This window comes from Anopheles bellator, chromosome 1 (assembly GCF_943735745.2).
Source record: "Anopheles bellator chromosome 1, idAnoBellAS_SP24_06.2, whole genome shotgun sequence".
Lineage (NCBI taxonomy): Eukaryota > Metazoa > Arthropoda > Insecta > Diptera > Culicidae > Anopheles > Anopheles bellator.
Window position 1 is genome coordinate 1,944,075 of NC_071285.1, and position 25,134 is coordinate 1,969,208.

Here is a 25,134-nt window from a genome sequence, read left to right on the forward strand (position 1 = left end):
ACGACCAATGGAGCATTAAATTGAGTGTACTCGTGGCATAATTTATCGCCTCGCGCGCGTCATCTCGGTAATGGGTCGCTATCAGTGAGATTTAGTTCCCGTCGCTTTAATTTCATGGCCTGACACCACTTTAACTACGGAACCAGTCGAATAGCTGAACCACGAGTCCGGGTGTGAGGTTGTTTTACAACGAGAAAATCGCTTGATAACAACACACAGCACATTTAAGAAAAATCCCGTGTCTTATTCCATAAACCCACGGTGTGGGATCATGTGGAATAAAAATAATAGGCCTCGATGCCACACCGAACCTCGGGGACGCCGTCCCAGGACTCATCTCGGATGCCCTACACAGCATAAGTGATCCGCTCGCCGACTCGTGTCTTCCCCCTTTTTTCGCGTTCTCCACGTTGAACGAGCAATAGACGATGGCCTCATTTCTTTCGTATGTAAATTGGATGTTACATATCTTTTTTTTTTTTTTTGTTCGGGCAGGTTTATTTATTTATTAGCTTACGGAAGAGATTGTTGGCCCCCCCGAAACGCCTTCCGCGAGGCGTTCGCTCGGGATGCTTTATCCTCGGCCCCTAGAAATAAGGCGCCGCTCGGTGGGAAAATTTATTGCTCCCGCGAAGCGCTTGATTGTTGTGCGCTGCGAGCCCTGGCACCGGAACCACGGTGCCTTTCACATTCGATATTCATCAGATTAATAATCTTGGGAAGATAATATTTTCCCGTCGCGCATCCCGAATGCTTGGCGCAAGGTAAACGGTTTGGGATTTTTTTATTCTTCGCTGTTCGGTTGGGGCCACGCAAAAGGCCACTCTCGGAGTCACTTACACCCCCCCGAAGGGCCTTATCATTTTCATTGCCCCATCCGCGTTAGCATCCGCGCACAACAATGATCCTGTGTCGTAATGGTCGGGTCGCCCTGATGGTCGTTTGTGTCTTGTTTGCGTTTGCGTATGCAGAGTGAACAACGCAAAGAATACATTAAGTCGAGGGTAACAACATCAAGGAATGTTGTCGGGACCAAGGTTTGCTGTTAAAAGCATTCCGTGGCGTGTGCGGGAAAACAAAATTTACTGTAAAATTTTCCAAATGGCACAGACGATAAGATAAGTGGCCGGAAAGGGATGTGGAAGAAGCAGCCGATTAAACCGTGTAGGGAGTTCGTGAAGCACACATGTCTTGGGACATTTTTAAACCCCAAAAAGGAGATTGTTTTGAGTTTTCTTTTCCTGATTTTTGCGGACAACAAAATGTTCAAGGATTCAACTGCTGTCAAAATTGAACACTGATTCTTCAAACTATGGTCTAGTAGTCATTGAAATACTACAAGCGGGAATACGTTACCGGCTAACGCCAATCGCAATCTAGTTGCCGTTGTAATAGACCGTTCGCTGCCTTTCATTCAACAATTCTAAGTTCACCTTAATCACTCATCGAAACCTTCAATCAATCCGCCTGAAGGCTTATCTGACGCAATGGCCTGTTCCATTGTTCCACTATCTCAAGACCTGTTTTAGTGCCTTAGTTCTTGCTATCGCGAAGCAATTGAATGAAAGATGCATTCGGGAAATAATCTTGAAAGAAGTCGATAAGAACCGTTCGACCTACCTCACAATCCCACTAGCGGGCCCCATGGTTTCAGTCACCGAAATGGCACCGTCCAGTGTAGTCGGAATCGTGATCTGCCTTCTGGCAGCCCTTTCGTCGTCGGTTCAGGGCGAACCGGCGCGCTACGATAACTATCGTGTCCTCAAGCTATCGATTGACCGCCAGGACCAACTCGAATTGCTTCAACTCATCGAACAACGGCCCGATGGCTACACCTTCCTGAGCGATCCCGTCCACCTGAACAGCACCGTAAAGCTGGTGGTTCCTCCACACAAGTCAGCCGAATTCGCAGAGCTCAGCGAACGGTTCAACCTGCACACCTCGGTTGCGTTCGAAAACCTACAGGATGTGATTGACCGCCAGCTGAAGGGTCGACGTGAAACATTCGGATGGGCCGCCTATCATACGCTGGAGGATATCAACACCTGGCTGGAGACGCTGGTAACCGAACATCCCGGTGTCGTTAGTGCCATTGTGGCTGGGGAGACGTACGAAGGACGACAGATCCACGGAGTTAAAGTGTCCTACAAGACAGGCAATCCGGCCATTTTCATCGAGGGAACGATCCATGCCCGGGAGTGGATTAGTGCGGCGACGGTTACTTGGGTGTTGAACGAGTTGCTTACCTCGGAGGACCCCACGGTTCGTGAGATTGCCGAGAACTACGATTGGCACATCGTGCCGGTGGCCAATCCGGACGGATACGCGTACACTTACAGCACGAACCGGTTGTGGCGAAAGACCCGCTCGCAGCAGAATGTCCTGTGCTACGGGGCGGACCCGAACCGTAACTGGGACTTCATGTTTAATCGTAAGCTCTCGTTGTAATCTCGGTCAGGTCACGCAGTAATCTTCCGACTTCTTCCTTTCAGAGGGAGGCACCTCGCCCATTGCGTGCACCGATACCTGGCCGGGACCTTCGCCCTTCTCGGAGATCGAGACCAGAACTCTGTCGCAGTACATCGGCGGTATTCCGAATCTATCGACGTACCTTGACTTCCACTCGTCTGGCCAGCTGCTGATGGTGCCGTACGGTCACACAAGGGAGCCTCTCGATAACTACGATGAGTTGGTGAGTGTTTACCTTATCGCGGTTCCCATGCTTATCTGGACTCATGAGCCTTACGCCACTATAGATGGACATCGGACGGAAGGCCATCGCAAAGCTCCAGGAGCGGCACGGAAGCGTCTACCAGGTGGGCAATATCGCGGAAATTATCTGTAAGTATTCGAAGTCGGTTATTGTTTTCGAAGTGCCACACACTAAATCGATCCGGGATTTTAGATATAGCCTCCGGCAGCAGTCTGGACTGGGTCAAGGGAACACTCCGGACTCCGCTGACGTTCGCGTACGAGCTGCGCGATACCGGCGAGTACGGGTTCCTGCTACCACCGGAACAGATCATCCCGACGGCAGAGGAAACCCTTGACTCGATCATCGTCATCCTCGAGGAAGGCAAAGCCTTGGGTTACCACTAAACCAGGAATCGGAATAAATTGGCCAACGAAGGTCGGTCTGTTAAAGGCAAAAAAGGCAAAGATTTTTATGATTAATGATCCGTTTTTTTTGCTGGAGTTCTACGTACCCCTCGAGAGGGTCTGCCCTCAGAAGTCAACATATGTGAGGCCAAATGGCCCCCTCTCCGGGTGGTCCTCCGGGTGGTGAAATGAAACCTGAAGTTGGCCGCACTCACACCATCAAGGGTTAATTGTGTCCCGGCGTTGGTTTGCGAGGTGCCTATGATTGACGTCCTGGCGGATGAAAAAAAAAAACGGAACTTGACTAGAAGAAGGATAATTGTGGACATTCGGATAATTTATGGGTACATTTTTGCATAATTGTCCCGTAGAAGTCTAGCGTGCCTCCGCAGCTCCGTTCTTTTTATGACTTCAACACCTTAAGAATTCATTTTACGATCGGCGATCGAACGTTTAGACGTCAATCATTTACGCGGCTACGATGATTATTGCCCTGAGTGGCTCTTGCTCTGTACTTGCCGCGGCCAGATTATCAACTCGAAGATAGTACAATCTCTGCCTATTACCCACCTGTATCCCGAGACAATGACGGTTCGGATTTTCCTCGCCCATAATCTATCCGCCCAGCGAATTGATGTTGTTGCTTTAAACTCAGGCACAATCGTCCAAAATCGCATAGTCCTCTCTGACGCCCCACATCATGAAGATCGTACTGCTGTGCCTCGTTGCGTTGAGTGTCCTACTCGGAACGGCCACGGCCGAGAAGGCCCGTTACGACAACTACCGGCTGTACGCGGTGCAGATCGTAACCGATCGGCAACTGGAGTTACTGCAAGCGATCAACGCCCAACCCGATGGATACCGGTTCTGGAGTGAGCCGCTGAAAGTCGGCACCGAAGTGCTGCTTGTGGTCCCTCCACATCAGCGAGGACACTTTTCGGAACTCCGCGCCAAGTACGCGCTTCGGGTGGACCTACGGGCGGAAGACCTGCAGCAATTGTTCGACGCGGAATCGAAGGCCGACCACCGGAAGGATACGTTCGGGTGGACGGCGTACTATCGGACCGATGCGATCTATGCCTGGTTGGATGGGTTGGTGGCGGCATACCCGGGCATCGTCACCCCGCTGAACGTGGGTAACTCCTACGAGGGTCGGCCCATCAGGGGAGTGAAAGTGTCGTACAAGTCGGGCAATAAGGCGGTGTTTGTGGAGAGTCTAATTCACGCCCGAGAGTGGGTCAGTGGCGCCACGGTGACCTGGGTCCTGAACGAGCTGCTCACCTCCAGCGATGCCAGCGTTCGCCAGATTGCCGAGAACTTCGATTGGTACGTGTTCCCGGTGACCAACCCGGATGGGTACGAGTATACCCACACGACCGACCGGCAGTGGCGGAAGACGCGCTCGGAGGTCAGCTCGCTGTGCCGTGGAGCGGATCCGAACCGGAACTGGGGATACAACTTTATGCGTAAGTGTTACCCTGGAGCTAAGGGATAGGTTCCTGTCCGGACCGGCTAACCCGGTAAATTCTATCGTCCGCAGAGGGTGGTGCCTCCAGTGTCCCATGCTCGGACACGTTCGCTGGACCCAGCGCATTCTCGGAGCCCGAAACTCGGCAACTGGCGGACTTCATCGGTACGCTGGACAACATGAGCACTTACCTGGCGTTCCATGCCTATTCGCAACTCCTGCTCATCCCGTACGGCCATACGACCGCACGTCTCGATAACTACGTCGAAACGGTAGGTCCCATTCGGTGTTATCGGTGGCTGGAATGATAAGAGCTTAATTGCCGCAACTCCTTATCAGGTGGCGATTGGCACGAAGGCGATCAATAAGCTGCAGGAGCGATTCGGTACCAGCTACAAGGTGGGCAATATTGCCGAAGCGATTTGTAAGTTCCTGGGGTCACTCCACTCGCCGTCACATTAGTAAGTCACCTTGCCCCGTTTTTTTTGCAGACGTTGCCTCCGGAGGTAGTATCGATTGGGTGAAGGGAGTCCTGCGGACTCCGCTGGTCTACGCGTACGAGCTGCGTGATCTCGGACGCTACGGGTTCGTTCTGCCACCGGATCAGATTATTCCCACGGCCCAGGAGACGCTCGATTCGATCGTGGTGATTCTCGAGGAGGGCCGCAACTACGGGTATCACTAAGGGCGCGTGGACGCAAATATACTTTCGATTTTTCTTTTAGAATCGAAGCTAAAACTTGTGCCAATCAGTCGCCATTTTCCTTATCACCTTCCGGGAGCCTCGTTGTACTAAATGGTTGGTGGAAACGAGAACAAAAAAAAACAGGAACAAATCACCACTTCCGTCAACAGCGTCGTGTGATATCCCACTTCAATGCCGCGCCCTCCCCAACACGCGCGGGTGGTGTGGCTGGAAATGTAGGTGAAAGCTTTTTACTGGCTAGCTGGCGCGCATGTCCGTTCGGGACGAGACCGCTCTCGGGGAGCACTACGCCAATCACTTTCCCAGCAGCCCGGACCCGATGTGGGGGGCCAAACGGGGGGCTCTATGTGACCGGAGAAGGACCGATAGAGAGCGAGAGAGACGAGAGACTATGTTATGTACACTGGCACCTTACACGAAGTCTGGACAAATCTCCGCCCTGCTAAATATTTTATGTGCTTCGCCGCGCGAAGGAACTAAGGGCGAAGGACGAAGGACCTAGCCTTCCGGTCCGTGGTTTTTTTTCCATTCCTTCCTTGCAGACAGTGGGCTGTCTTAAGCTCAGGAGGCTGTCCTCGGGCTCGGGCTCGCGGGTGGTTTAAAGGTCCGACATTTTTCTTTCCCTCTCGGAACTCGCAAGCATTGCCCGGTAAGGTGGGTACGTATTACTTGTTTTTTCGAAAAATGTCCCCAACTGCACACGCCCATAAGGATACTAGTGTTGGAGGAAGTTACTCGTCTTTTTCGACGTTTTAAACTAAAGTTCCTCCACATCCTTTCTATGTTTGATATTGGAAAAAATCTTCTAATAAGGCTGAAGCCATCGCCGTTCAATAATCAGTACAGAAGTCTGGAGGCACCTTTAAACGGAACCCTATCGATTCCCTGTCGAAGGCCAGAAATAGTGGCAGCGTCTTGATCCCTGCATCAAGTTCCATTCCCACTGGAGCGTCGCTGAAATCGTCACGAACTTCGACCTCCACTACCGACCGGGCCCAGACCAGGAGTTTGATGTCCCAAAACTTCCCCACTCATAGGTGCCGAGATTTGGCCTCAACGCCACCAGCAAATCGATGGAACTCCCGGGATTCCCTGACTCTTCTTGGGCTACGGGCGGGCGAGCGGAGTAACTAAACATGTCGTATATATGCAAAGCAAATGGCGGTTTGGTTAATAATTTAAATGGATGGTTTCATCATTAATATAAATGATCCGAGTGAGAATTGAGCGTCACCTCGGGCTCCCCGGGCCCCCTGATGTAAGGGGTTGCGCTCTTTAAGAGTACGAAAATCACAACAGCTTGGCCGCCTACCCTGTGCCTCGCAATGATGAATGAACTCGCCTTGCTCACTGGCAAGTCTTAACCCCTTCTACGGCCGGGCGACAAGCGACGTGTGAGCTCATCCTGCAAATGGAGCGTTCCATATACGCGCCACGTACCCGACTCGTTTTAATTACGGTTCACGGCGGTGGGGCGAGCTGCTACCTCCGTACCAACCCATGCCAAGGTCCCGCCACTACCAAAACCGTATCCACCGGCTGCGGCCGGGGCGCGTTAAACAAATTGCAAAGAAATTTCCCACCGGATTAACCGCCGCCCCAAATGAATTCCCAGGCAGCCCGAGCGGGGACGGGCCAAATGAAATGACTGCCAGGCGGGAAAGAAATTAAGCTCGGCTCGCCGACCAACAGCTTGTGGAGGCGAAACGGAATCGTTTCATTACCGGCACAGGATTCGTCGTCGTCGTCGTCCGTCCGTCAGTCGTGGCAGAGGTCGCGCAAAGAATTCGGATCTGAAATTGCATTTTCGCCCATCACGAAGGCGTCGAATATGATTCGGTGAACTCGGTGAAGATAAACAGTTTCTTCAAAGAAGTGGCCACATCTCGAAGCCAAGATGAGGGCGATGCCAAGATGATGTGTTCCGTGGTGTCCGGGGTGTGGGATAACGAACTTCATCAACCCGGGATCATCAACCGGTCCCGTCAGCTTGGCCAACTAGATTGCGTTTTCCTGGACCACCTATTTGATTGGTGATCCTAGTAGCCTTCAAATTCGAACCCTTCAGTTTGCTTAACGGATTTCTTCTTTATTCAAATTTCGAACGAAAAGTAACTTCAGGTGAGTAAATGAAGATTTCGCTACGAACGAATGGTTCGAATGGCCGAGAACGACGCAAATCGAGATTCATTCGTTCCAATCGTTCACCGAACGGCTGATGGACGCCCAAATTGGTAATCAGCCCGATGTCAGAGCATTGATTAATGAATCGATGATCGAATTATTAATGATTCAGTAAATCAGAAGAACCGACCGCGTCCTGTTGGGGGGAGAGATTATGGTCTTGGTCCTTCGGCAGGGTATGAATCATGCCGGACTTATCGATCGACCGCCAGTTTTGGGGTTTTTGCGAACAGGCAGCAGCAACGCTGGAACCACCTGGAAGTTGGGTTTGTGTGAAGTGGCCACCGAACAAAAAAAAAACCCCTTTGGATTATGTCACCTTTACGATCCTAATTAGCATGAACCACTCCTATATGTGAACGAACCACGGTCACCCAGGAGCCAGCAGATAAGATCTCGGAACACTCTCGCCCCGGGTTCCATGGGTGTGTTGGGTCGAACTTCGTACTTCGAAATGTCGACCAGTCATCCATCATCGTGTCATTGTGCTGTGGCATTTGCAGTGCAGAGTCCTTTTGCCTACAGTGCGCCTAGTCCGCGGAACTCGCCCAGCGATGGTGAAGGTTGCTGCGCTGCCAGAGAACGAACACAGCTCCAAAGGACCAGCCCTTCCAGCGAAGCCGGACAATGACGCGGGAATTCTGGTGGACTACCTACGGAACAGCTCGTCCCCGCTGCTTCGGTACGTGTTGGTGCCCGGGTGGCGAACTTCCTTCAAGATCCTGTGGCTCGGTGTGACCGTCTGCCTGACCGCTCTGTTCGGATTCCTGGTGATGGTAAACTTCGAGCGCCTTAGAGACCCAGCGGACGCCGCGAATGTGGTGGTGGTGCGTGCCGAGAGACCGTTGCCCATCTGGAGTGTTCCGTTTCCGGCCGTCACGATTTGTCCTCGGAAGCCCCAAGGATATAGCGGTTGCTCAGGTGAAGCCACACCACGTTTGGAAGAGTTTTGCGGGCTAATTTGCTGGAAGGACGCGTGTACAAGCGATTGCGAAAGTGTGCTGGATGCGGTGCGGACCGAGCGGGGTCTTTGCTACACCTTCAATGGAGTCACCGGGGAGGAGCTCTTCAATGTCCAGAGGTAAACAAAACGTTTCTGAAAGGATCCGATCATTCTGATGATATATTTACATTATGCGTTGTAGCGTTGTGAACGTGAAACATCTCACAAACGGTAGCCGGCCTATCGAGAACTGGGACTTCCGGAGGGAACACCCAGTGCCGGGTCAGACGGTCCTCGTGAAGCAGTACCCCCGGGTTGCCCAAGACGTTTCCGGACGGTACCGATTAAGGATACTATTCATCCAGAATGGCCAGAATGACACGGAACAGTGTCCGACTCCTGCCGTCGATGTTCACATTCATTCACCGATCGATTTTCCTTTCAAGCCCACCAAACCCGTTCCGGTGGTGATCGGAACGAAGGTCCAGCTGAAGGTTCTGCCGAGCCTGACTAGCACTCAGCGGTACCTGAGGTACTTCTCCGCACACACCACCGGTTGTTACCGGCAGGTCCAAAACCCACTGAAGCTGTTTGCCATCTACACACAAAATAATTGCGAGCTCGAGTGTCACGCAGGAATGTTCCGGGACAAACGGGGCTGTGTCCTGGAGTATATGCCTCGGACTAACGATATGGCCCTTTGCAACGCCAGTGCCAATTATCGGCCGTCCGACGTGCTCGATAAAAATGCGATCGCTCAAATGCGTGCCGAAGCCATTCCTCGATCGCAGTACTTCCGGTGGGCCTGCAGCTGTCTTCCGGCCTGTCTGGACTATGGATACAGCTACAAGGCGAGTACTTTAAGCCTACAAGAGGAACTATACTTTGTGGTGACTAACGAAACGGACTCACTCACCGCGGAGCTGCTGGTGGACGTTGGCGAGGATCACTTCTATCCTTCGGTGCGGAGTGTCCGGTACGGATTGCTAGACTTTGTGGCCAACGTCGGTGGGTTGATGGCCCTGCTGCTGGGTGTTTCCGTGGTGTCACTGTTGGAGCTACTGTTTTTCTGCCTCCTAAAGCCTGCCCTGTCGTGAAACGGATGAAGCAATCAATAAAGACTTCCAGACTTTGGTAATGACCCTCAAAAAAACAATACGCAGGATTAATCGTTTTCGCCGGAACCTTTTAAATCAGATGTGGATAAAGCTTCAAAGGCCAATCTTCAAGGACCCGTTTTCATCGGGCCACTTTCACGTCGTTCCATGCGGACATAAATAACGCACACGGCCACGTCAAATCAGCTGCTTTATAACCGCATTTCACCGGCAGAGGGCCGAGCCTTTTATTCGCCCATCAAAACTCGTTATCAGCCTAATGGATGACGCGCGTCCTTCCATATCAATAAACCCTCCCGCAGCCCGCCGCCGGTCTTTAACCCCTTCCAGGGTACGTCCCTTCTCGGTTGCGTCCCGATCACCGGCCCTCGGTATCATCCCTGGCCGGACACCTCGGATTGCTCGTTAGCAGCGCAAATGTGCCACCCGAGTGTGAGTGGTGCGCACCATATGGAGCGAAGGTCCTCAGAAGCCTGGCTTTGGCTTTGGCTGGCAAAACCCTTTAACATTAAATTTATTTTAAAATAAAAGCACCACCGACCGACGACGGCGGGTGACCTTTTTGCCGTCCTCGGTAGGGTTTACTTACATTGGCTGTGCCTTCATCTTCAAAGGATGGCCCGCGGCCCTCGCGTGGGGTTCTGTGGAAGGGACCGCCGGGGACCTCGGACCTCTCGCCTCATTTTCGTGGGCGCATAAAAGTAATAAGGATAATAAATAATTTTATAACCTTTTTCGCCCACTCCTCCTACTCGGGTTTGGTCCTCTCGGCCGGAGGGCCCACTCGGAAGGATGCCGCCGGTCAATGAAGTGGATTTTTCGGCCGTCGCCTAAAATCCCGAAAAATTGTCCTCGTTACGTGCGTGCGTGCGTGTCGCCTGCCGAAATCCGGATCCGGTGAACCGGTTGAACCACAGACAGTGCATAAATCTCAATTTACTCTCTGTCCCTGTTTATGAACGGGGGAACTGGATTATGGGTTTGCGCGCCACTACGTGTTGCGATCCTGCCCCGGTTTCCCGGTAAGTGTTTGGGAGCCCCGAGACTCCACGGTGTCCACCGGTTGGCAGTCGGAAATTAGCCTGGTGACGCGAGGAGAAAACTCATTTCGTCGGACAAACGGACGTCGGACATCTCGTTTATTATAAATTGTATATCCTGCGACTTCGCCCGGGCCTGGGCGACGGCGGCTGACGAGCTGCGAAAGTTAAACATGTCCCGGCGTTCGACAATTCCATGTCGCAATTCCCTCCGGAACCGGCTACTGCTGCGGCCGTGCCGTGCCGTGGGTCAGTTCTCTCGCCGGGCCTCTCCGGTGGCCTCGGGTGAAGAGTTAAGTTAAAGATTCCGTTTGAAGGATACGTTTCATGGCTGCCGGACACACGGGGTGAAACGGTGCGATCCCACTGCGCCCCACCGGGTTACGCAAACTTGGCACGGAACGGTGAAAGTCAATTACAGAACAACATGAGGCTGGCTGCCGGCCAGCAGCTGTGAACCGCGACGGCGGAACGGGTTGACTCCTTAGGAGATGCTCCGGGTTTTTGGTGGCAGACGACGTGGTGGCCCAAAGGCAATTTCGATTGCGGGCGTTTCGTTGTTTGGTCAAGAGGAAAATTGCTTCAGGAGACGATGGCGACCACGACGATGTCGGGAAGGAGTTGTCCGGTTTTGACCGCACACATTTCATTTGTATTTGTATTTTAAATTGCCGTCATCAAAGCATGGCGGCCGTCGCAGGACAACGTCCGCCGTTAGGAGAGTGAGCAGTTTTATTTGCCGAAAGTTTAGCCAAGATGGCATGGTTAGTTCTGATTTAGTTCTTTTATGGAATAATGATTAACGATAAGGTTTTAGTAAAACTATTGACATTGGGTAGTAGCTACCGATCTTATCTTAACCGGGAACGAAGCTGAATGTTCCTGAACCTGAAGGGCCAAACCCATAAATGCGATAAATAATTGAATGGCGCTTGAATAAAAAAAACAGACTATGATTCATGAACATGTAAATCGTAATTAGCTGCCAAATAAATCATTGAAACAAATAATTGAAATGAAGTCACATTGATCACTGCTCGTATGTAGCAGTTGCCAAGTGAAAATTCCCATCTCACTAAACACAATATGCAGGGAACATAAAACATTTCGTATTTTGCATTATGTTTTAACTTTTCTGTTAATTTTTAGTTCAATTATCAATCATAACAAAATCAATCATAAATTAAGCAATGCAATGGGTAACGAAACGCCTTTTCTCCCGCTAAAATGCCTCCACCAGCGTGGCGGTTCAATTAAATCATTACGGTTAAAGAAATTATGCAAATCGTTGCCAGGCCACCCCGAAATCCGGCAAGGAAATTATCCGATTTGCCTCCGACAGTTGCCTCCGAACCGTGTGCTGTGTAATGCAAAAACTCGATTATGCGATTCACCGTTTTTGGGAAGGTTCATTGCCCGATTGAGCGCATAATTCACTTACCGCCGATAATGCCTCAGTGCGCCAGTGGCTCATTTAGACTCTACCTCACCTTGCCCGGGGAGCTGCAATTCCTGGGGTCACCCTTCCGGCGGCAATTCTTCCATTCCGTTCACGAATTTCACGTCTAGTTTGCCGGCACTCCTTCGCCAGCCAGCCAGCCAGCTCGCCGATTTAATAGTTCTCACCCGATGGGACCATATCCCGATGGCCGGGACAGCGGCTAGTGCCACCGGAATGCAGGCATTTTGTAAAACCGCGAATCTGCAGAATGACAAATATTCCCATCCGACCGCGGCGAAGAATAATTCAATTCGCGGATCTGATTCAATTAGGATGCGCCGCGCCGCGGTCTCGCGGTCTGACGTTTGCCGGCGCTGAATGTCGATTCGGGGTGGGTTTTTTGTTGGCTCTCCTTACGGTCGGTGCCCGATTCGAAAATCCCAATCTAATTCTGACCCCGGCGGATGCGAATCCTTGCGGGCCGCGAGTACCGCGACGACGACGACGACGACGTCAATCTGCGGCGTAATTTGTTAAAATTGACTCCCCGCTCGAGGACTCCCGTGACAGCTGTGACGGACGTTCCTTCGGGCCACCGCGGGCTAGAATTTAGAAGCCAGCCCGCCCGGTGTTTCTGGGACCTCGCCCAGCCGGACGGGACCTTCGCGGGGCGCACGGGAGGCACCAGGCAAAAACAAAAGCAATTCAATCAGCGAAAAGCAAATATTTGACCGACAAGGAGCCGACAATTTGTTCGAAATTGGTTGCTCTCTTGTGTTGCGTTGTTTTTTTTCGGTCCCTTTCCCAGCGGCCGGACTTTATTCACTTTCTTTTTCCACGGCCGGGCGAGTTTCTTTTTCCCGTTCACTTATTAAATCCTGGCTGGGCCGGGACCGGCGTGGTTCGACTCCACGCATTTTTTTTACTGCGGTTTCTGAGGGGCCATGGTTTTTTTTTCGGTTCGCTTCGGGTTTCCGATGCCAGGGGCGCTGGAGTATCAGTTTCCGGATGGACTTCACGCTTCCGCTTTGGGTCTCGTGTTTTTTTTTCTGTAGTAGGCGCTTTGGTGATACTCACCGCCGGATTACACGGTGGCGAAACAAGTGACGAGTAACGGTAAGTATTTGTGGGGTTTTTTCCGTTGTTGTTGGTGGCCCACATACACTGTGAGTGGGGGTGTGTGGTGCTGGCTGCGCCTAATATGGTGCGGGGTTTTGCCGGTCCCGCGGGAAACGTTTTTACCGGTGGCAAGACAATTTAAAATTTACTTGATTATTCATGAAGTTTTGCCCGGGGTTTTCATGAATTTCTAAGTCTCGCGTGGTCGGTGTGCAGTGTGAGAATGTGTTTTTTGGTCGCCGGTCGTTTTTTGAGGTTAAAACTCTTAACGCAGTTGGCAAGTGTCGTGTCAAGCGGAGCGCATGCAGAGCTCTGGTGGCTAGATTGAAAAAACATCCTCAACATGGAGCCTATGGAGCGATTCCCCGACCCAGGATAGCTCCTGATGGTAGGTGGCCAAGTGGAACTAATGAAATTTGACAGTTAAAACCACCGGAAGATTGTTGCCACCGGCTAGGATCGCGCGCCCCGTGGGAGTCCTGTGGGCACCGAAACCGAACCTGTGACGTGTTAATTACGTCGCTCGGATGACATTACTCCGGACATATCGGTCCAACCTTGTTGTTGTTGTTTGCCACCGGAAGCACCAGCTATATATCCTTGCCTGTCTTTTCTTTTCAAGCTCTTGCAGCTTGAGCACAAATGAGTTCGACTTTCACCGAGCCGGCGGGTTATAGGGTCCCTCGGGGGGTCGCCGAAATGTCTCGTTTGCCAATCCTGTTCGTCGAACGGCCGTCGGTCTCACCTCGGTAAACATCGCTCAGGACCGCTCTAGGCATGTGGCGTCAATTGCTAACACCGTTTAAGATTTGTTGTTTACTTACCGCGGTGGCCTGGGAAATGGGCTGCAAATAACGTACGGCGGGGTTCCTTCCTTCGACGCACCGGATTCGCATCGGGAGCCGGAGCCGGGTTGACTGCTTTATAGTGTGGCAATAAAACAATAAATTTTACGCTACGCGATTCCGGACCACCCCCCGGGGGAGAACACAACACGCGGAAGGCCATAAGGATGCCCATCACACTCCCCTCAATATGGTTCTGGATTCGCAAAAGAACAGATTCTTGGTTACAGCAGCAGCCCGAACTAATAATTGCTAAGCACGACACGTGGCCAGGGAATGGCGGGTGGCTTTTCAGCTAGGGAGCAAGGAGGCACTGCGACTGCACTAATTATCGACACCAGGACTCTTCCCGGCATATCCTCCCAGCGTTGGTTGCTCTGATCTCTGATCAATTATCACAACATTTGTTCCTGTCAATTAACGCATCAACTGTCAAAACGCCCGACAGGATGCATTACTGCGGTCATTGCGCTTGCACTTTAAACTCAATGCAGCGAGCAAGAGAGAGGGAGAGAAAGAGAAGTGCGTATTTGCATGTGCAACACCCTTTCTGGACACTACTAGTGCGTGCGGTCGTTAGTTACTGGCACCACCCTCGATTTCAATTCACGCTAAGTGGCGCTGTCAATCCTAATTATTGCGCTGGCTTCATTTAAAATACCTTCTGGCTGCACTTGTTGAAGAAAGGACAGTGCACACCGAAAATCAATAAATTTATTTTACAGAGTAACAAAAGGCTTGTGCAGCTTTTAATAGAATTTTGATTTAATGTTTTTCTTTTAATTGTTCAAATTACTTAGTCCAACATGCTCTTTGGCTCGACTGTTACCAGACTTGATTTGCCTTTCATAGTGAGACGGTTTTTTCATTAATCTCGGATGAATGTCTCACTTCACTGGTAACGGCATTGTTAGATTTGAAACATTTTGGTATCAAAGTATGCGAAAAATGATCTTCAACACTTTGAATAGCTTCTTATAAAACCTACGATTCCGATTCCGATTGTAACTAGCGACTCAGCGTCTAGTACGGCATTTCCTTCAACTATTGCTACTCTCCAAGGAATTCTGGCTAGCGAAAGAAATCCCATCTGATACGTACGAGTGACTTGAGACCATGATTTATGTGTAGCCAATTGCCTGGACGAGATGAAAATTATCGCCCGACAAAAAAGTAACTCTAGCATCAGAGTTTGCCGTTTTTTTTTTCCCGCGGTGACCAACACGGTTTGAGTTATGGCCACCCCAAAAACGGTGGCATTGTTTTCATCTTTCCTCGGAGAACGGAGAGGAAAAAAATTCAAACGCCTGAAGGCTGACCAACCGGAATTGGCCACACGGCTTTGTTTGCTAGCTAACTTTGTTTCGAAGATATATTGCCTTCAGTGGCACACCAACCCTCAGCTAGAGTGAAATTAATTTTGCACGTCTCCACTGTTGAGCCCTCCGTTTTGTTACCCCCCGTTTCCCGCTTTCACCCGCGAGTGGTCTCGATTTTTCATCGTCCAAAAATCCGAATGCTTTTCCGAGTGTTTTTCGCGCAAATACAGTGTTTTTGCGTAGCGCGATCTGCACGCTAACTTCACTCCTTGACCTCGGGCGACCGACACGCGACACCTTCTCATCACATTAATTAACTTTTAATCAGCGAAAGTGTCGTTAAATTAAAATTTTAATTACAATCACCCACAGGAGAGTGATACTTTTCATCGTCTTCTTCATCGGAGACGTATAAAAATCGGTCCACCCGTCGCGCCGCGTGGCCGCGTGCTATAATTACGCAACGAGCGTTTCTTTTCGTCGGACAAACTTTTCGGGCCCGAGTTCTGGGGGGGGCACCGCAAAACACTGCGGCCTAAGATGGGAGCATTCGGAGCGGCACGACAACTTCACTTTCGTCCGGAGCCGTTCCTTACACCTTTAATAATCCTGACGATCGCAACGGCGGGGCGGGAGAACCGCTTGCGGATCGTATAATCATTAGCTATGCATTAAAAACTGTCACCCAGGAACTCCTCACGGACGCCAAGACACAATATTGGGGAATACAATTTAAAATAATCACCAACGAACTCCGCGGGGCGGCCTGTGAACTCTCAGAGGAAAATTATTCTTTATTGTGTATCCGGGCGCCACGGTGGCCCCGGATGGAGTGCCAGGAAACCGGCAAATCGGAGTTCCGCCGGGTGCCGGGTGTTCCGTTTCCGCTTCCCGAGCACCGGGATCGGAACAGTTAGCATATAAATATAAGATTTATAATGTTTAAATTAGATTACAGATGAGAAAAATGAAACCGGCACACCGGCATCCGCGTGGGCAATAAACAAAAAAAAACAGAAGTCAGAAGTCCGAAGCGAAATGGCCAATTTGTCTGAGGACAGGGAGTCAGCACCAAAAAAAAAAAACCAGGAGTGAGAAATGGGTGAGGAAAAAACAATAAAATATGATCATACTCTTGGGCCAGTTGGCGTAGGACACACTGGCCAGAAAAAAAACGGAGCGAGAAAAATTTGATGCCCATCCGTGATTCCATCCGGACCTGGCCAAATGGCCAACTCGCCGGTCCCGTAGCCAGCCGGGCGATGATGCGAGTAGCAGGTTTGAGGTTACGTCTTCATTATTTTTTCCGCGTTTTGGTTTCCTGTTCGCCCCCGGAAGGACTTGCCGGAAGGGTGCACCGGTACCGCCGGTACCGGAGGGCCACACGAGAGGGCCTCATGAAGGATGATGATGGGCGCGAGTAGGAACTCCTAGCACAATAATCATAACACATGGTGCGGAATACGGGGAGCGGAGAGTTCCCCGGGAAAAATCTACCATCCTTCGCAAACCGGATTGAATTACGGTGTCCGGAATCCGGTTGGCCCGGCCGAATGAACGCGGCTCGGAGGGCAACAAATTCATTTAATACACTCCACCATTTGGATAGTCATTTGTTGCGGGGAGCCCGAAATGAATCTCACGTGCAATCGTGTGTTAATAAATTATTCCCGGTTTTTTTTTTGGTTTTTAATGTACTGTTCTCATCCTAATCATTCTCCACTTCCGGTGGCGCGACTTGAAACGACGGCCATTTTGGAACATCCTTTTGGGCGTTTAAATAAAAAGCTCCTGCAGCATCGAGAAAGTAATCACCATCAGATAATGTGCCTAACGAATCGAACAGCAAATCAATATTACAATGGCAGTATTTTGCTCGCTTCTCGGACCATAATAAAGGACCCTCCCTCCCGGGCGGGGGGTGGGTTCCTCGTTAGCGTGTCAAACGGGTTCGTTGTGTGTTAATGTTTCGGCAAATTTCACGCCGCTCTGACCTTTTATTGCGGCCCTCTGTGCGAGTCAAATAAACACAAAATTGTGCGCGCTGTACGCGCAAGATAATTGCGTTTGCTCGGTACAGTATGGCCCACTCCTGGCCCAGTGTCCTTTTCCCAGTGAGCCGAGCGAGCGTTCTTCGCGTGTAAATTATTAATCACCGGTTTGCGACATACGTCGTCGTCGTCGTCGTCCGACTTCCGGAAACCGCGCAAAGCCACAAGTCGAAAATCAGGGAGGCAGTGCGGCGAAGGAACCTCTCAAAATGGTCCTGCGAGGGACATAATTGAATTAATATTCAAATGGCGACCAGCGATGGCTCGTCCCGATCGGTTGCGGGTTTACATTATTGCTGGCCGCTCTCTCTCTGTGAGGCTCGTCGTCGGAACAGTCGTAGCCGCGGAACAAGTGAATAAATAATATTTATTGATATAAATTTCGCACCATTCATCGGCGAGCCCGCAATCGGATCGGAATAGAGGCTGGTGGCAAATAGCGGGGGCCAACACAGGAAGGGTGTGCCGAACAACATCGCGCGACATGCTGCTGCTGCTGCTGCTGCGAGGGTTAGCGTCCTGGCGATGATGCACTGCGCTGCACTTCGAATCTAAGCAGGCTTAGGAGTTCACCGTGCGAAGGGATTCGAAATCGATCGGAGGGGCGTACGGTGGCCATTCGAAACCGCGACAGATGGAAGCATGCAAAATTTTATTGCCACGAAGAATCAGTTCGCTCTCAATTTCGGCGTCGGATGCGAGTGCAACAACGCCACCCTGTTGATGATGCCGGTTTGTGTTTTTTTTTCAGACACAATCAAGCAACCCATTCAATCGGAACCGAGCCACTGACACCTGTCATTGCGAATTGCAAACGTTTCTAGCCAATATGGCGACCGTATAAAGTGAAGTGAGTTTGACCCAACAAAATACGATACAAATCGACCGAGCAGCTCACGCCGATAGTGTCTATCTTTGCAGAAAATGGCTAATCTCTTGCTGGGCACGATTAGGCACACCGGATATTGGTCTCCGTTGGCCTGTTTTCGACACCGGAATGGCCACCCGGGCCGATGATTGCCGGTAACGACGTGCCAAAGATCCTTGGTCGGATTCCTATCAATAAACGGCAGTAACCATAATCATCATCATCCGATCTTGCCGCCGCCGCCGGATGCCAGGGGATTGTTTTAGTTTCGAGCATAAAGAAAACCTGATTTTATTAAGTAGAAACCGAAAAGCACATCCTGCCTCTCTCTCACGCAAAGGTATATATATTTTTTAGGGCCTACGAATATGTTTTTGGAAGAAAGAATCCGATGCACGAGAACGGTGGTGCCACGGTTTTGGGGTGACCGCAGAACACACGCTGACGATGCGGATACCCAAAATGTATGCGAATTTCGTAACGGCATTGGACCCCCCGGAGGGATTTACCACGACAGTGTAACATCCGAAAGACAGCGACATCTTCCGCCCGCGTTGAAGGAAAGCAAATCATCAAGAATGCCTCCGCCGCCGAGGGCGTCATGTCGAAAAGGGGTTCGGGACGGAAATTCACTTCACTCACCACCGCCATGTGTGGCGGCATCTTCTCGCCAGAACGGACGACCGGAACGGATTTCGCATAAAGTTGCCAGGACCGGCCCGACCCGGCGAAGACAACGGGTTGACTAGATGGCGAGCGAGCGAGAGCGGTTCCTTCCTAAGTGAAGGAACCTGTTGAGATTTGAAATTCCCACAACGATCCCATCGTCGAACGGTGTCCCCGTCACCGATCCACCGAGTCCTTGTCGCCAGCGGCGGCCCGTAACGCGCAACCCGGCGCCGGATGATGGTGCACGCACGCGTGTGCGCTAGGATTATTATATCAACCACCAACTTCCGGCTGGACCAGGACTAGGCGGACAGCGAACCGTAGATGCCCGAGGCCAGCCACTGAATCATTTCGCATATTCGCACGTTCTTTCGCGAGTCGTCGGATCGGGATCGGGTCGGTCCGAACCGCCCGTTAAGGACACTGGCGAGTCACGTCGTCACTTAGCGTGTTTTTGCTGGGGCAGAACTTCTTACTGAAAACCATGGCTTCGCACTTTCAAAAACGGGAACTTTAAAGCCCGCGGTCGCTTATCAACACGCTAGCGGCCATTTGATAACGTCTTGCCCAGGGAAAGAATACTAAAAAATGAATAGACGGCTATAAGAAAGGATCCTCATATGCCTGCGTCGGATAAAACTTTTCGCCCAAACGGCGACGTCCTTCGACACACGTAGAAAAGAATGTGGTCCCGTAAGCAACATTAAGCGCGTAAACGACCCAAGTCACTGGTCCTCGTCCGAACGCTCCCTGGCTGGGCCATTGTTTAGCCATTTTCGCGTGTCACCACCACGGAAAGTTTCTCTATCGCCGCCATTACGGCCAATAGCTGACGTAAAAAAAGGGGCAAAGAAAGAAGTACGGTCGGGGGCCGAGCCCTTTAGTTTTTATTCATATTTTCGGCGAGGAAAAGTTTCAAAACTCATCTTTAATACACGAGTGTCCTTCGTCCTCTTCGTGTCGGGTTAAACGACTGTGGGCACTTAAATTGGCATTCATGGCGACTTCTTTGACTTCCCCGCCGGCTGATCCCCGACACCGAAGTTAGTCGGAAGTTCCGTGGCCCTGGAGCTCTTGGGCCGGGATGAAATGAAATCTCGATTTGATTAGAGCCACCACTCGTCAAAAAGTCGTTTCCGGTGCTAATTGGTGCTGACAGCGCGGTGCCAAGGTTTTTCTAACCACCGTCCGCCGGAACAGGGCTCCCGCCGCGGGGTTCCAAGTCCCAGTGGAGGTGTTTTCTTAATTTTTCCTTTGTTCCTCCCGGGGGAGCCGGAAGGAGTTTGGTTGGGTTAGAAAAGGGTTGAGAATGTGTTGTCGGACGGACTCTCGATACCCTCGAGTTGGCAACGTCTTCGAGGGCGTCCGCAAATTTGTGCGGCACGCTTTGCTGGCCACTTCTTTTTTCTACCCCAGTAAGGATTTTTTTACAGTTAAGTTCAGTAATTATAAGACCGTAAATCTGAGGGCGAGGACGGGGACCGTAAATGTGTTAATTGAGCGGCAAATTTTTCAACAACTCTTGGGTCGGGTTCCGGATGAATCAGATCAGTGTCGGTAAATCAAAGTCTCTGTCCGCCCAATTAAAGTCCATCATAAGGAAGCGCCTTGGAGATGAATGAACACACACAAGCGGTGCGTTCAGTGACCCCAAACCCATCCATTATCGACCCGCAGAGCGATGGGAAACCGCGACGGCCGTCTAAGTGGCCGTAGCAAGAATCCTTCCACTCGGTCCCCGGTCCGGTGGGCCCAGAATCAAAGTTCATCATCAATGCCACGTCAGATTTAACTTGTTAATAATTAATCGGGTGATATGAATCCCAAATTAAGTGAATGCTGATTTGTGTGCATCCAGCCATCAGGCGGCCTCCCGACCGTCCGTCGTCTGCCGATGGTCCTTGCGAAAGAACTGAAAGCGCTCCACCTACCCACCCGCGCCCGCGCACGCTATTTATCTTTCACAAGAACTCGGCCCAACTCGGGACGGCCAACGTTCGTTAATCTAACCGGGCCAAGGCCCTGGCTTCCCGAGAAACCGAAGGCAGAAACCGCATAATCATAATCATAACTTTGTCCGCATTCGAGACGCCTGGCGTGTCCTGGCTCGCCGTCCACCCGCCCGTCCCCGTGTGTATGGGTGGGCGTCCTCTCTGGACGCAAGAATTTTCCGCCTCGGTCCACCCCCATCCTGCCGACCACTTTCATTAATCTCGTACGGAACTCCTCCGTACCTGACGAGGTACACGACTCCCGGGCTACCTTTCCAGCAGCATGAAATGAAAGCCGGAGCCGTAGGAGTAATGATAAATTATGAAATAAATTATATATACACTCGGCTCGGCTCGGCTCGGCTCACTGCTGCTGCGGAGGAAAATTTCGGAAAAGCCGAAAGTTATCCTTCGCCCGGCTTGACAAAAATTGCAACGATAGCACACAGGTCCGGGCCGGTTGTTTGCTTGAGTTGTTATCTGTGCCAGCGTCGGCCGTGCATATGTGTCTGTGTATGTGCCGGGACATGTAAGATCTACCTCGCCGGAAACATAAATTTGTATGAAAAACTTATAATTAAGTTAGAGTGGTCTTTCTCATCCGCCGCTGATCAAACTTAGTGGCTGTGCTGCCTGAGCCTAATTGAATAACCTTGTTTCTTGTACCTAAACGTGCGGCTTCTTCTGTCCTCGGACTCTTCATCTTCGGCATCACCTATGACCGGAAAACCACAAACTCGCTGGATCGCAGGAGTACCGTCACTGCAAGTGCCTTCATCGTTTAAGATCTCAGTTTGGTTTGGTCCAGTTTGGTCGTCTCTTGCGATCAATATAAACGGACTTTAAATTGAAACTCTCCTTTCTGAGTCGATGAACGTAGCAAGCAGAGGTATCCCGCAGCCCGACGGATAGCGCAGTAGGCTAGGTTCACGTAGTGACATCTCGAGTATCGTATGGTAATGTCAGATATGTTAGTAATCATCTTTCTGTGTGTTCTTGCGCCAATCGGTTACGGTAATTTTTGAGAACAGCGGAACGTCCGCCGCATATCCTTATGGACAGATTCCAAGCTACACCGCGCTTCTGGTTCGACGAATGAAGAATGATAGGCAAATAATTGCTACGCTTATTTTCCTTCTCAAAACAGCATCGTTGTTTTGCAAATATGAGTTTGCCGTATGGCAATCCTCCGTGTTCCTTCCGCGTGCTAATACACGACATTAAAATAAGCGATTTATCACTGTCCGCAGGCCCCAGCCAGGAGTCATGTACGGCCGGAAACCCTTATCAATATGGACGCGGACCCGCTGCCGTATGATATCAGGAAACACATTTGATGGAAAATGGTAATGAAAATTATGTGGACCACTCTTCCCCGCTCAAACTTCCGACCGGGAAGGGACCGGGCACCGGTCGTCCTGACTTGCTGTCTCCCGGGACTAACTTATCATAAGAAAAAATAGACACTGTTTTCGGACAGCCAGCTGAATGGCTGAAAATTTGTCCAAAGAGAGACCACAAGGCAGCGCCCGGGCTCCGGCTGACGTATGAAGACGACCCCAGGACATCTTGAACACGGCACCGAGATGAAGTTCCTTGCGGTTGATTAAAAATAAACGAAACGGGCCGAACAGCCAAAACGCCCGAAGGCTTCGTTCGAGCTGCGTGCGAAGGAAATGTGAAAATCCTTGCCGGACCGTGGCATATGAACTTTGTGCCTCCTCCCCCCGCCTGGTTCATCCCGGGAAACGGCCCCCCGGGACACCAGGAAATGATGGCAGGAAGCCTAGGCCCAGCAACCTTAATCAAATCCGAGTCCGTGAAGGGAAGGCCATTTTTCAACGCATCCGAATTTTCAGTCAACGTTTTAGCGCCTGACAGATCGAATCGAACCTTTCAGTAACAATTCAACATTTTCCGCACGTTACCAGCGAGTGACATCAGTTTAAAACACGAAGAAGCGGCTTTCATGCCTGCGGCCGGTGAGCTTGTCACTTGTCAATTATTCCCGTTCCTGGCTGGCCTCTTCAAATTGAAATCTCCCAAAACACACGGCACGCAGTGGCTTTCAATTTGGCCGGATTGTGTGTGACCACATCAATAAACATGTGGACTCCCCGGGTTTCGGCGGGAAACCTCGTTTGTTTTTCCTTTAATTCACCTATCGCATGAGTGAGTGCGATAATGCGAGGGTAATAAAATTTACATACATTGATAACATCGGCCCATCATTTATGTCCGAGCGGCGGCGAAGGTTGGCCCCACCGAGGAAGGAAGGGCCATGATAGGAGTTCGAAAATTCAATTCAAAATTCCACAACGAAGTTGGTCCCAAAAAGGACTCGCACGAGATTCGATCGATTGTTTCAATCTATCGAAACGGGGTGATACACTGCCATTCGGTGACTTCTTTCGCTGGTCAGAGAGCTTCCCTCGTGGTCACCGGTGAAAAGATTACGCCAACGAGCACGCCGGACACGCGAAAGAGCAGTCAAGCGCAGGGTGTTTCAGCTAAATTAAGTTTTTGACACCTTCCGTGTGAAGCTCTGATAGCGATGCAAATGAGGCTACCTTACGAGCTACGCTGGGCGAATCCTTCGCCAGCAGTCACGGCACGGTACGGTCGTGTTCACCATAAAACACTGTCACACGCGGACAATGCGCATAAATTAAAGGGCCCCACAATAGGTGTAAATAATTTCCTCTTTAGCCCAGCCGCACCGGTGCTCGGGAGACTTAACCACGGCCGTCGATTGGAGAAGACGAACCTTCTTGGTCGAACCGGTGGCCCCATTGGATGGCCACAACTCCCACTCGAACCTGTCACTCAAGCCATCCAATAAATTACTAGCTGGACTGCCCACAAACTGTGACAAATGCTGCCTCGCGCGGGGCCGTACCACGGGGAGCGCAGCGTAAAAGATAAATAGAGGTGCGTACCGTGGGGCCCCCCCTTGGAGTCGACCAACCCCCCGGGGGGTGCGTTACGAGGGTGCGAAAATGGGGTTTAATTCACCATGAATTTTGTTATTATTGTAATTAAATGTCTATTAATTATGCAAATGAACGGAGCCATTTGTTGATAGGCCGGGCCGACCTTAAATTGGGTGAACTGTTAACAACTAACACGAGCGTTGGAATAAAATGGACGCGCGCTAACAAGAGGATTTGTCATACCGAAAGGATGAATACGGGCTTATTCATTTATTTGCGTCGTTTCGTCTCGCTCTAGTTCGAAAACGTGAGCATTTCGTGTCGTCGCCGGATGATGATCGATTCAATCCAGTCGATGTGTGGCGTAACGTCCGTTGTGATCAAGCCGGATCCACAATCCTTACTGAGCGATGATATTACGCCGTAGATGTAATTGGGATCCTCTTCGATTTTTCGAACATTGGTCACTGCTGCTCCATAGTCCATCTGGAACAACACAAAACGTTCACATAAACGTTGTCCTAAAGACGGTTTGTAACCAGGAAAAGCTCACCGAACAAACTCCAGGTGCCATGTTGACTTCATGGTGGCAGCGAATTAAATCACTACCGCCATCAGCTTGACAAGTTGTTTGTTTCTTTGGGTCAATTGAAATCGTTTTGTTAACTAACGTATTGTTTAACTCGAGTGGGGCGGATGGTCCGTACGCCCTAAACCTAGGGCCCGTCTTCCATTCGCCGTCAGTACGGCGGTTCCAAAGGCAGGACGGGCGATGTACCTTTGGATTGGTGAACTTTACGATCTTCACAAGAGCGACGTCGTTTTCAGGACGTCCTCGAATATATTTTGGGGACACATAAACATCCTCTACGGCGATACGTTCTTTGCCATCATAAGACACGTACTTTGGATCTCCACGATCGGTTGTGACACAGGATGCGGACGTTAGCAGATACTGGTAGTCGATCAGCGTAGCACCACATTCGTACAAGGATGGCGCAGTGTCGTCCCAGATTAAACCAAACCGCTGGAACGGGGTGTGTCTTTCAAAATCAACTGTGGTCAAATTTCTGGGTCGTAAGCACGTCAAACCTTTCGAACATTCTGAAAGCAATACAATTTAAGGGCTCTTGCCATTGTTTCTTATCCTGTATGTTAGGCTTACCTCCGTAGGTTAGAGTTTGGTTTACCTCCCGTTCGATCCAATCGATGTAAGAACTAATCTTGGTGTAGACTCCGGTTGATCCTGCGGTACAGGGTGTTCCGAAGGATACGACGCCCACCACCAGAGGAATTACAAAACCTCCCACAGTTAACCGCTTCACACCGATCGGTCCACC

General features: G+C 50.8%; 4 protein-coding genes across 4 annotated transcripts in view; 3 read left to right on the forward strand and 1 right to left on the reverse strand.

The window, feature by feature from the left end:
• Positions 1–1,662: 1,662 nt before the first annotated feature.
• On the forward strand, positions 1,663–3,144 carry LOC131210486 (zinc carboxypeptidase-like). The gene is made up of 4 exons (XM_058203747.1): positions 1,663–2,431; positions 2,493–2,692; positions 2,757–2,841; positions 2,906–3,144. The coding sequence occupies exons 1-4, from the start codon at positions 1,663–1,665 to the stop codon at positions 3,097–3,099; spliced, it is 1,248 nt and encodes a 415-aa protein (XP_058059730.1). The 3' UTR covers positions 3,100–3,144.
• A 653-nt stretch (positions 3,145–3,797) lies between these two features.
• LOC131209405 (zinc carboxypeptidase-like) lies at positions 3,798–5,257 on the forward strand. Its single transcript, XM_058202474.1, has 4 exons — positions 3,798–4,565; positions 4,640–4,839; positions 4,907–4,991; positions 5,059–5,257. Exons 1-4 carry the CDS (start codon positions 3,800–3,802, stop codon positions 5,250–5,252), a joined length of 1,245 nt encoding a protein of 414 aa, XP_058058457.1. The 5' UTR covers positions 3,798–3,799; the 3' UTR covers positions 5,253–5,257.
• A 2,754-nt stretch (positions 5,258–8,011) lies between these two features.
• Positions 8,012–9,497, forward strand: LOC131206503 (pickpocket protein 28-like). Its single transcript, XM_058199077.1, has 2 exons — positions 8,012–8,538; positions 8,603–9,497. The coding sequence occupies exons 1-2, from the start codon at positions 8,012–8,014 to the stop codon at positions 9,495–9,497; spliced, it is 1,422 nt and encodes a 473-aa protein (XP_058055060.1).
• A 14,568-nt stretch (positions 9,498–24,065) lies between these two features.
• The window catches only part of LOC131206507 (uncharacterized), a 1,653-nt gene continuing 584 nt past the window's right edge, over positions 24,066–25,134 (reverse strand). The window contains exons 4-6 of the mRNA XM_058199084.1: positions 24,960–25,132; positions 24,348–24,898; positions 24,066–24,280 (exon numbers count right to left, since the gene is read on the reverse strand). Of these exons, the coding sequence (XP_058055067.1) occupies positions 24,089–24,280; positions 24,348–24,898; positions 24,960–25,132 (916 nt within the window). The 3' untranslated portion in view covers positions 24,066–24,088. The remainder of the gene's footprint in view (positions 24,281–24,347; positions 24,899–24,959; positions 25,133–25,134) is intronic.

What these genes read in the sequence shown, in the direction of transcription:
- LOC131209405 (XM_058202474.1), top strand. Translation starts at nt 3,800, where the DNA reads ATGAAGATCGTACTGCTGTGCCTCGTTGCGTTGAGTGTCCTACTCGGA. An exon ending in TCGATAACTACGTCGAAACG is followed by an intron (nt 4,840 to 4,906) that starts GTAGGTCCCATT and finishes ACTCCTTATCAG; the next exon opens with GTGGCGATTGGCACGAAGGC. An exon ending in CAATATTGCCGAAGCGATTT is followed by an intron (nt 4,992 to 5,058) that starts GTAAGTTCCTGG and finishes TTTTTTTTGCAG; the next exon opens with ACGTTGCCTCCGGAGGTAGT.
- LOC131210486 (XM_058203747.1), top strand. Translation starts at nt 1,663, where the DNA reads ATGGCACCGTCCAGTGTAGTCGGAATCGTGATCTGCCTTCTGGCAGCC. An exon ending in TCGATAACTACGATGAGTTG is followed by an intron (nt 2,693 to 2,756) that starts GTGAGTGTTTAC and finishes ACGCCACTATAG; the next exon opens with ATGGACATCGGACGGAAGGC. An exon ending in CAATATCGCGGAAATTATCT is followed by an intron (nt 2,842 to 2,905) that starts GTAAGTATTCGA and finishes CCGGGATTTTAG; the next exon opens with ATATAGCCTCCGGCAGCAGT.
- LOC131206503 (XM_058199077.1), top strand. Translation starts at nt 8,012, where the DNA reads ATGGTGAAGGTTGCTGCGCTGCCAGAGAACGAACACAGCTCCAAAGGA. An exon ending in GAGCTCTTCAATGTCCAGAG is followed by an intron (nt 8,539 to 8,602) that starts GTAAACAAAACG and finishes TATGCGTTGTAG; the next exon opens with CGTTGTGAACGTGAAACATC.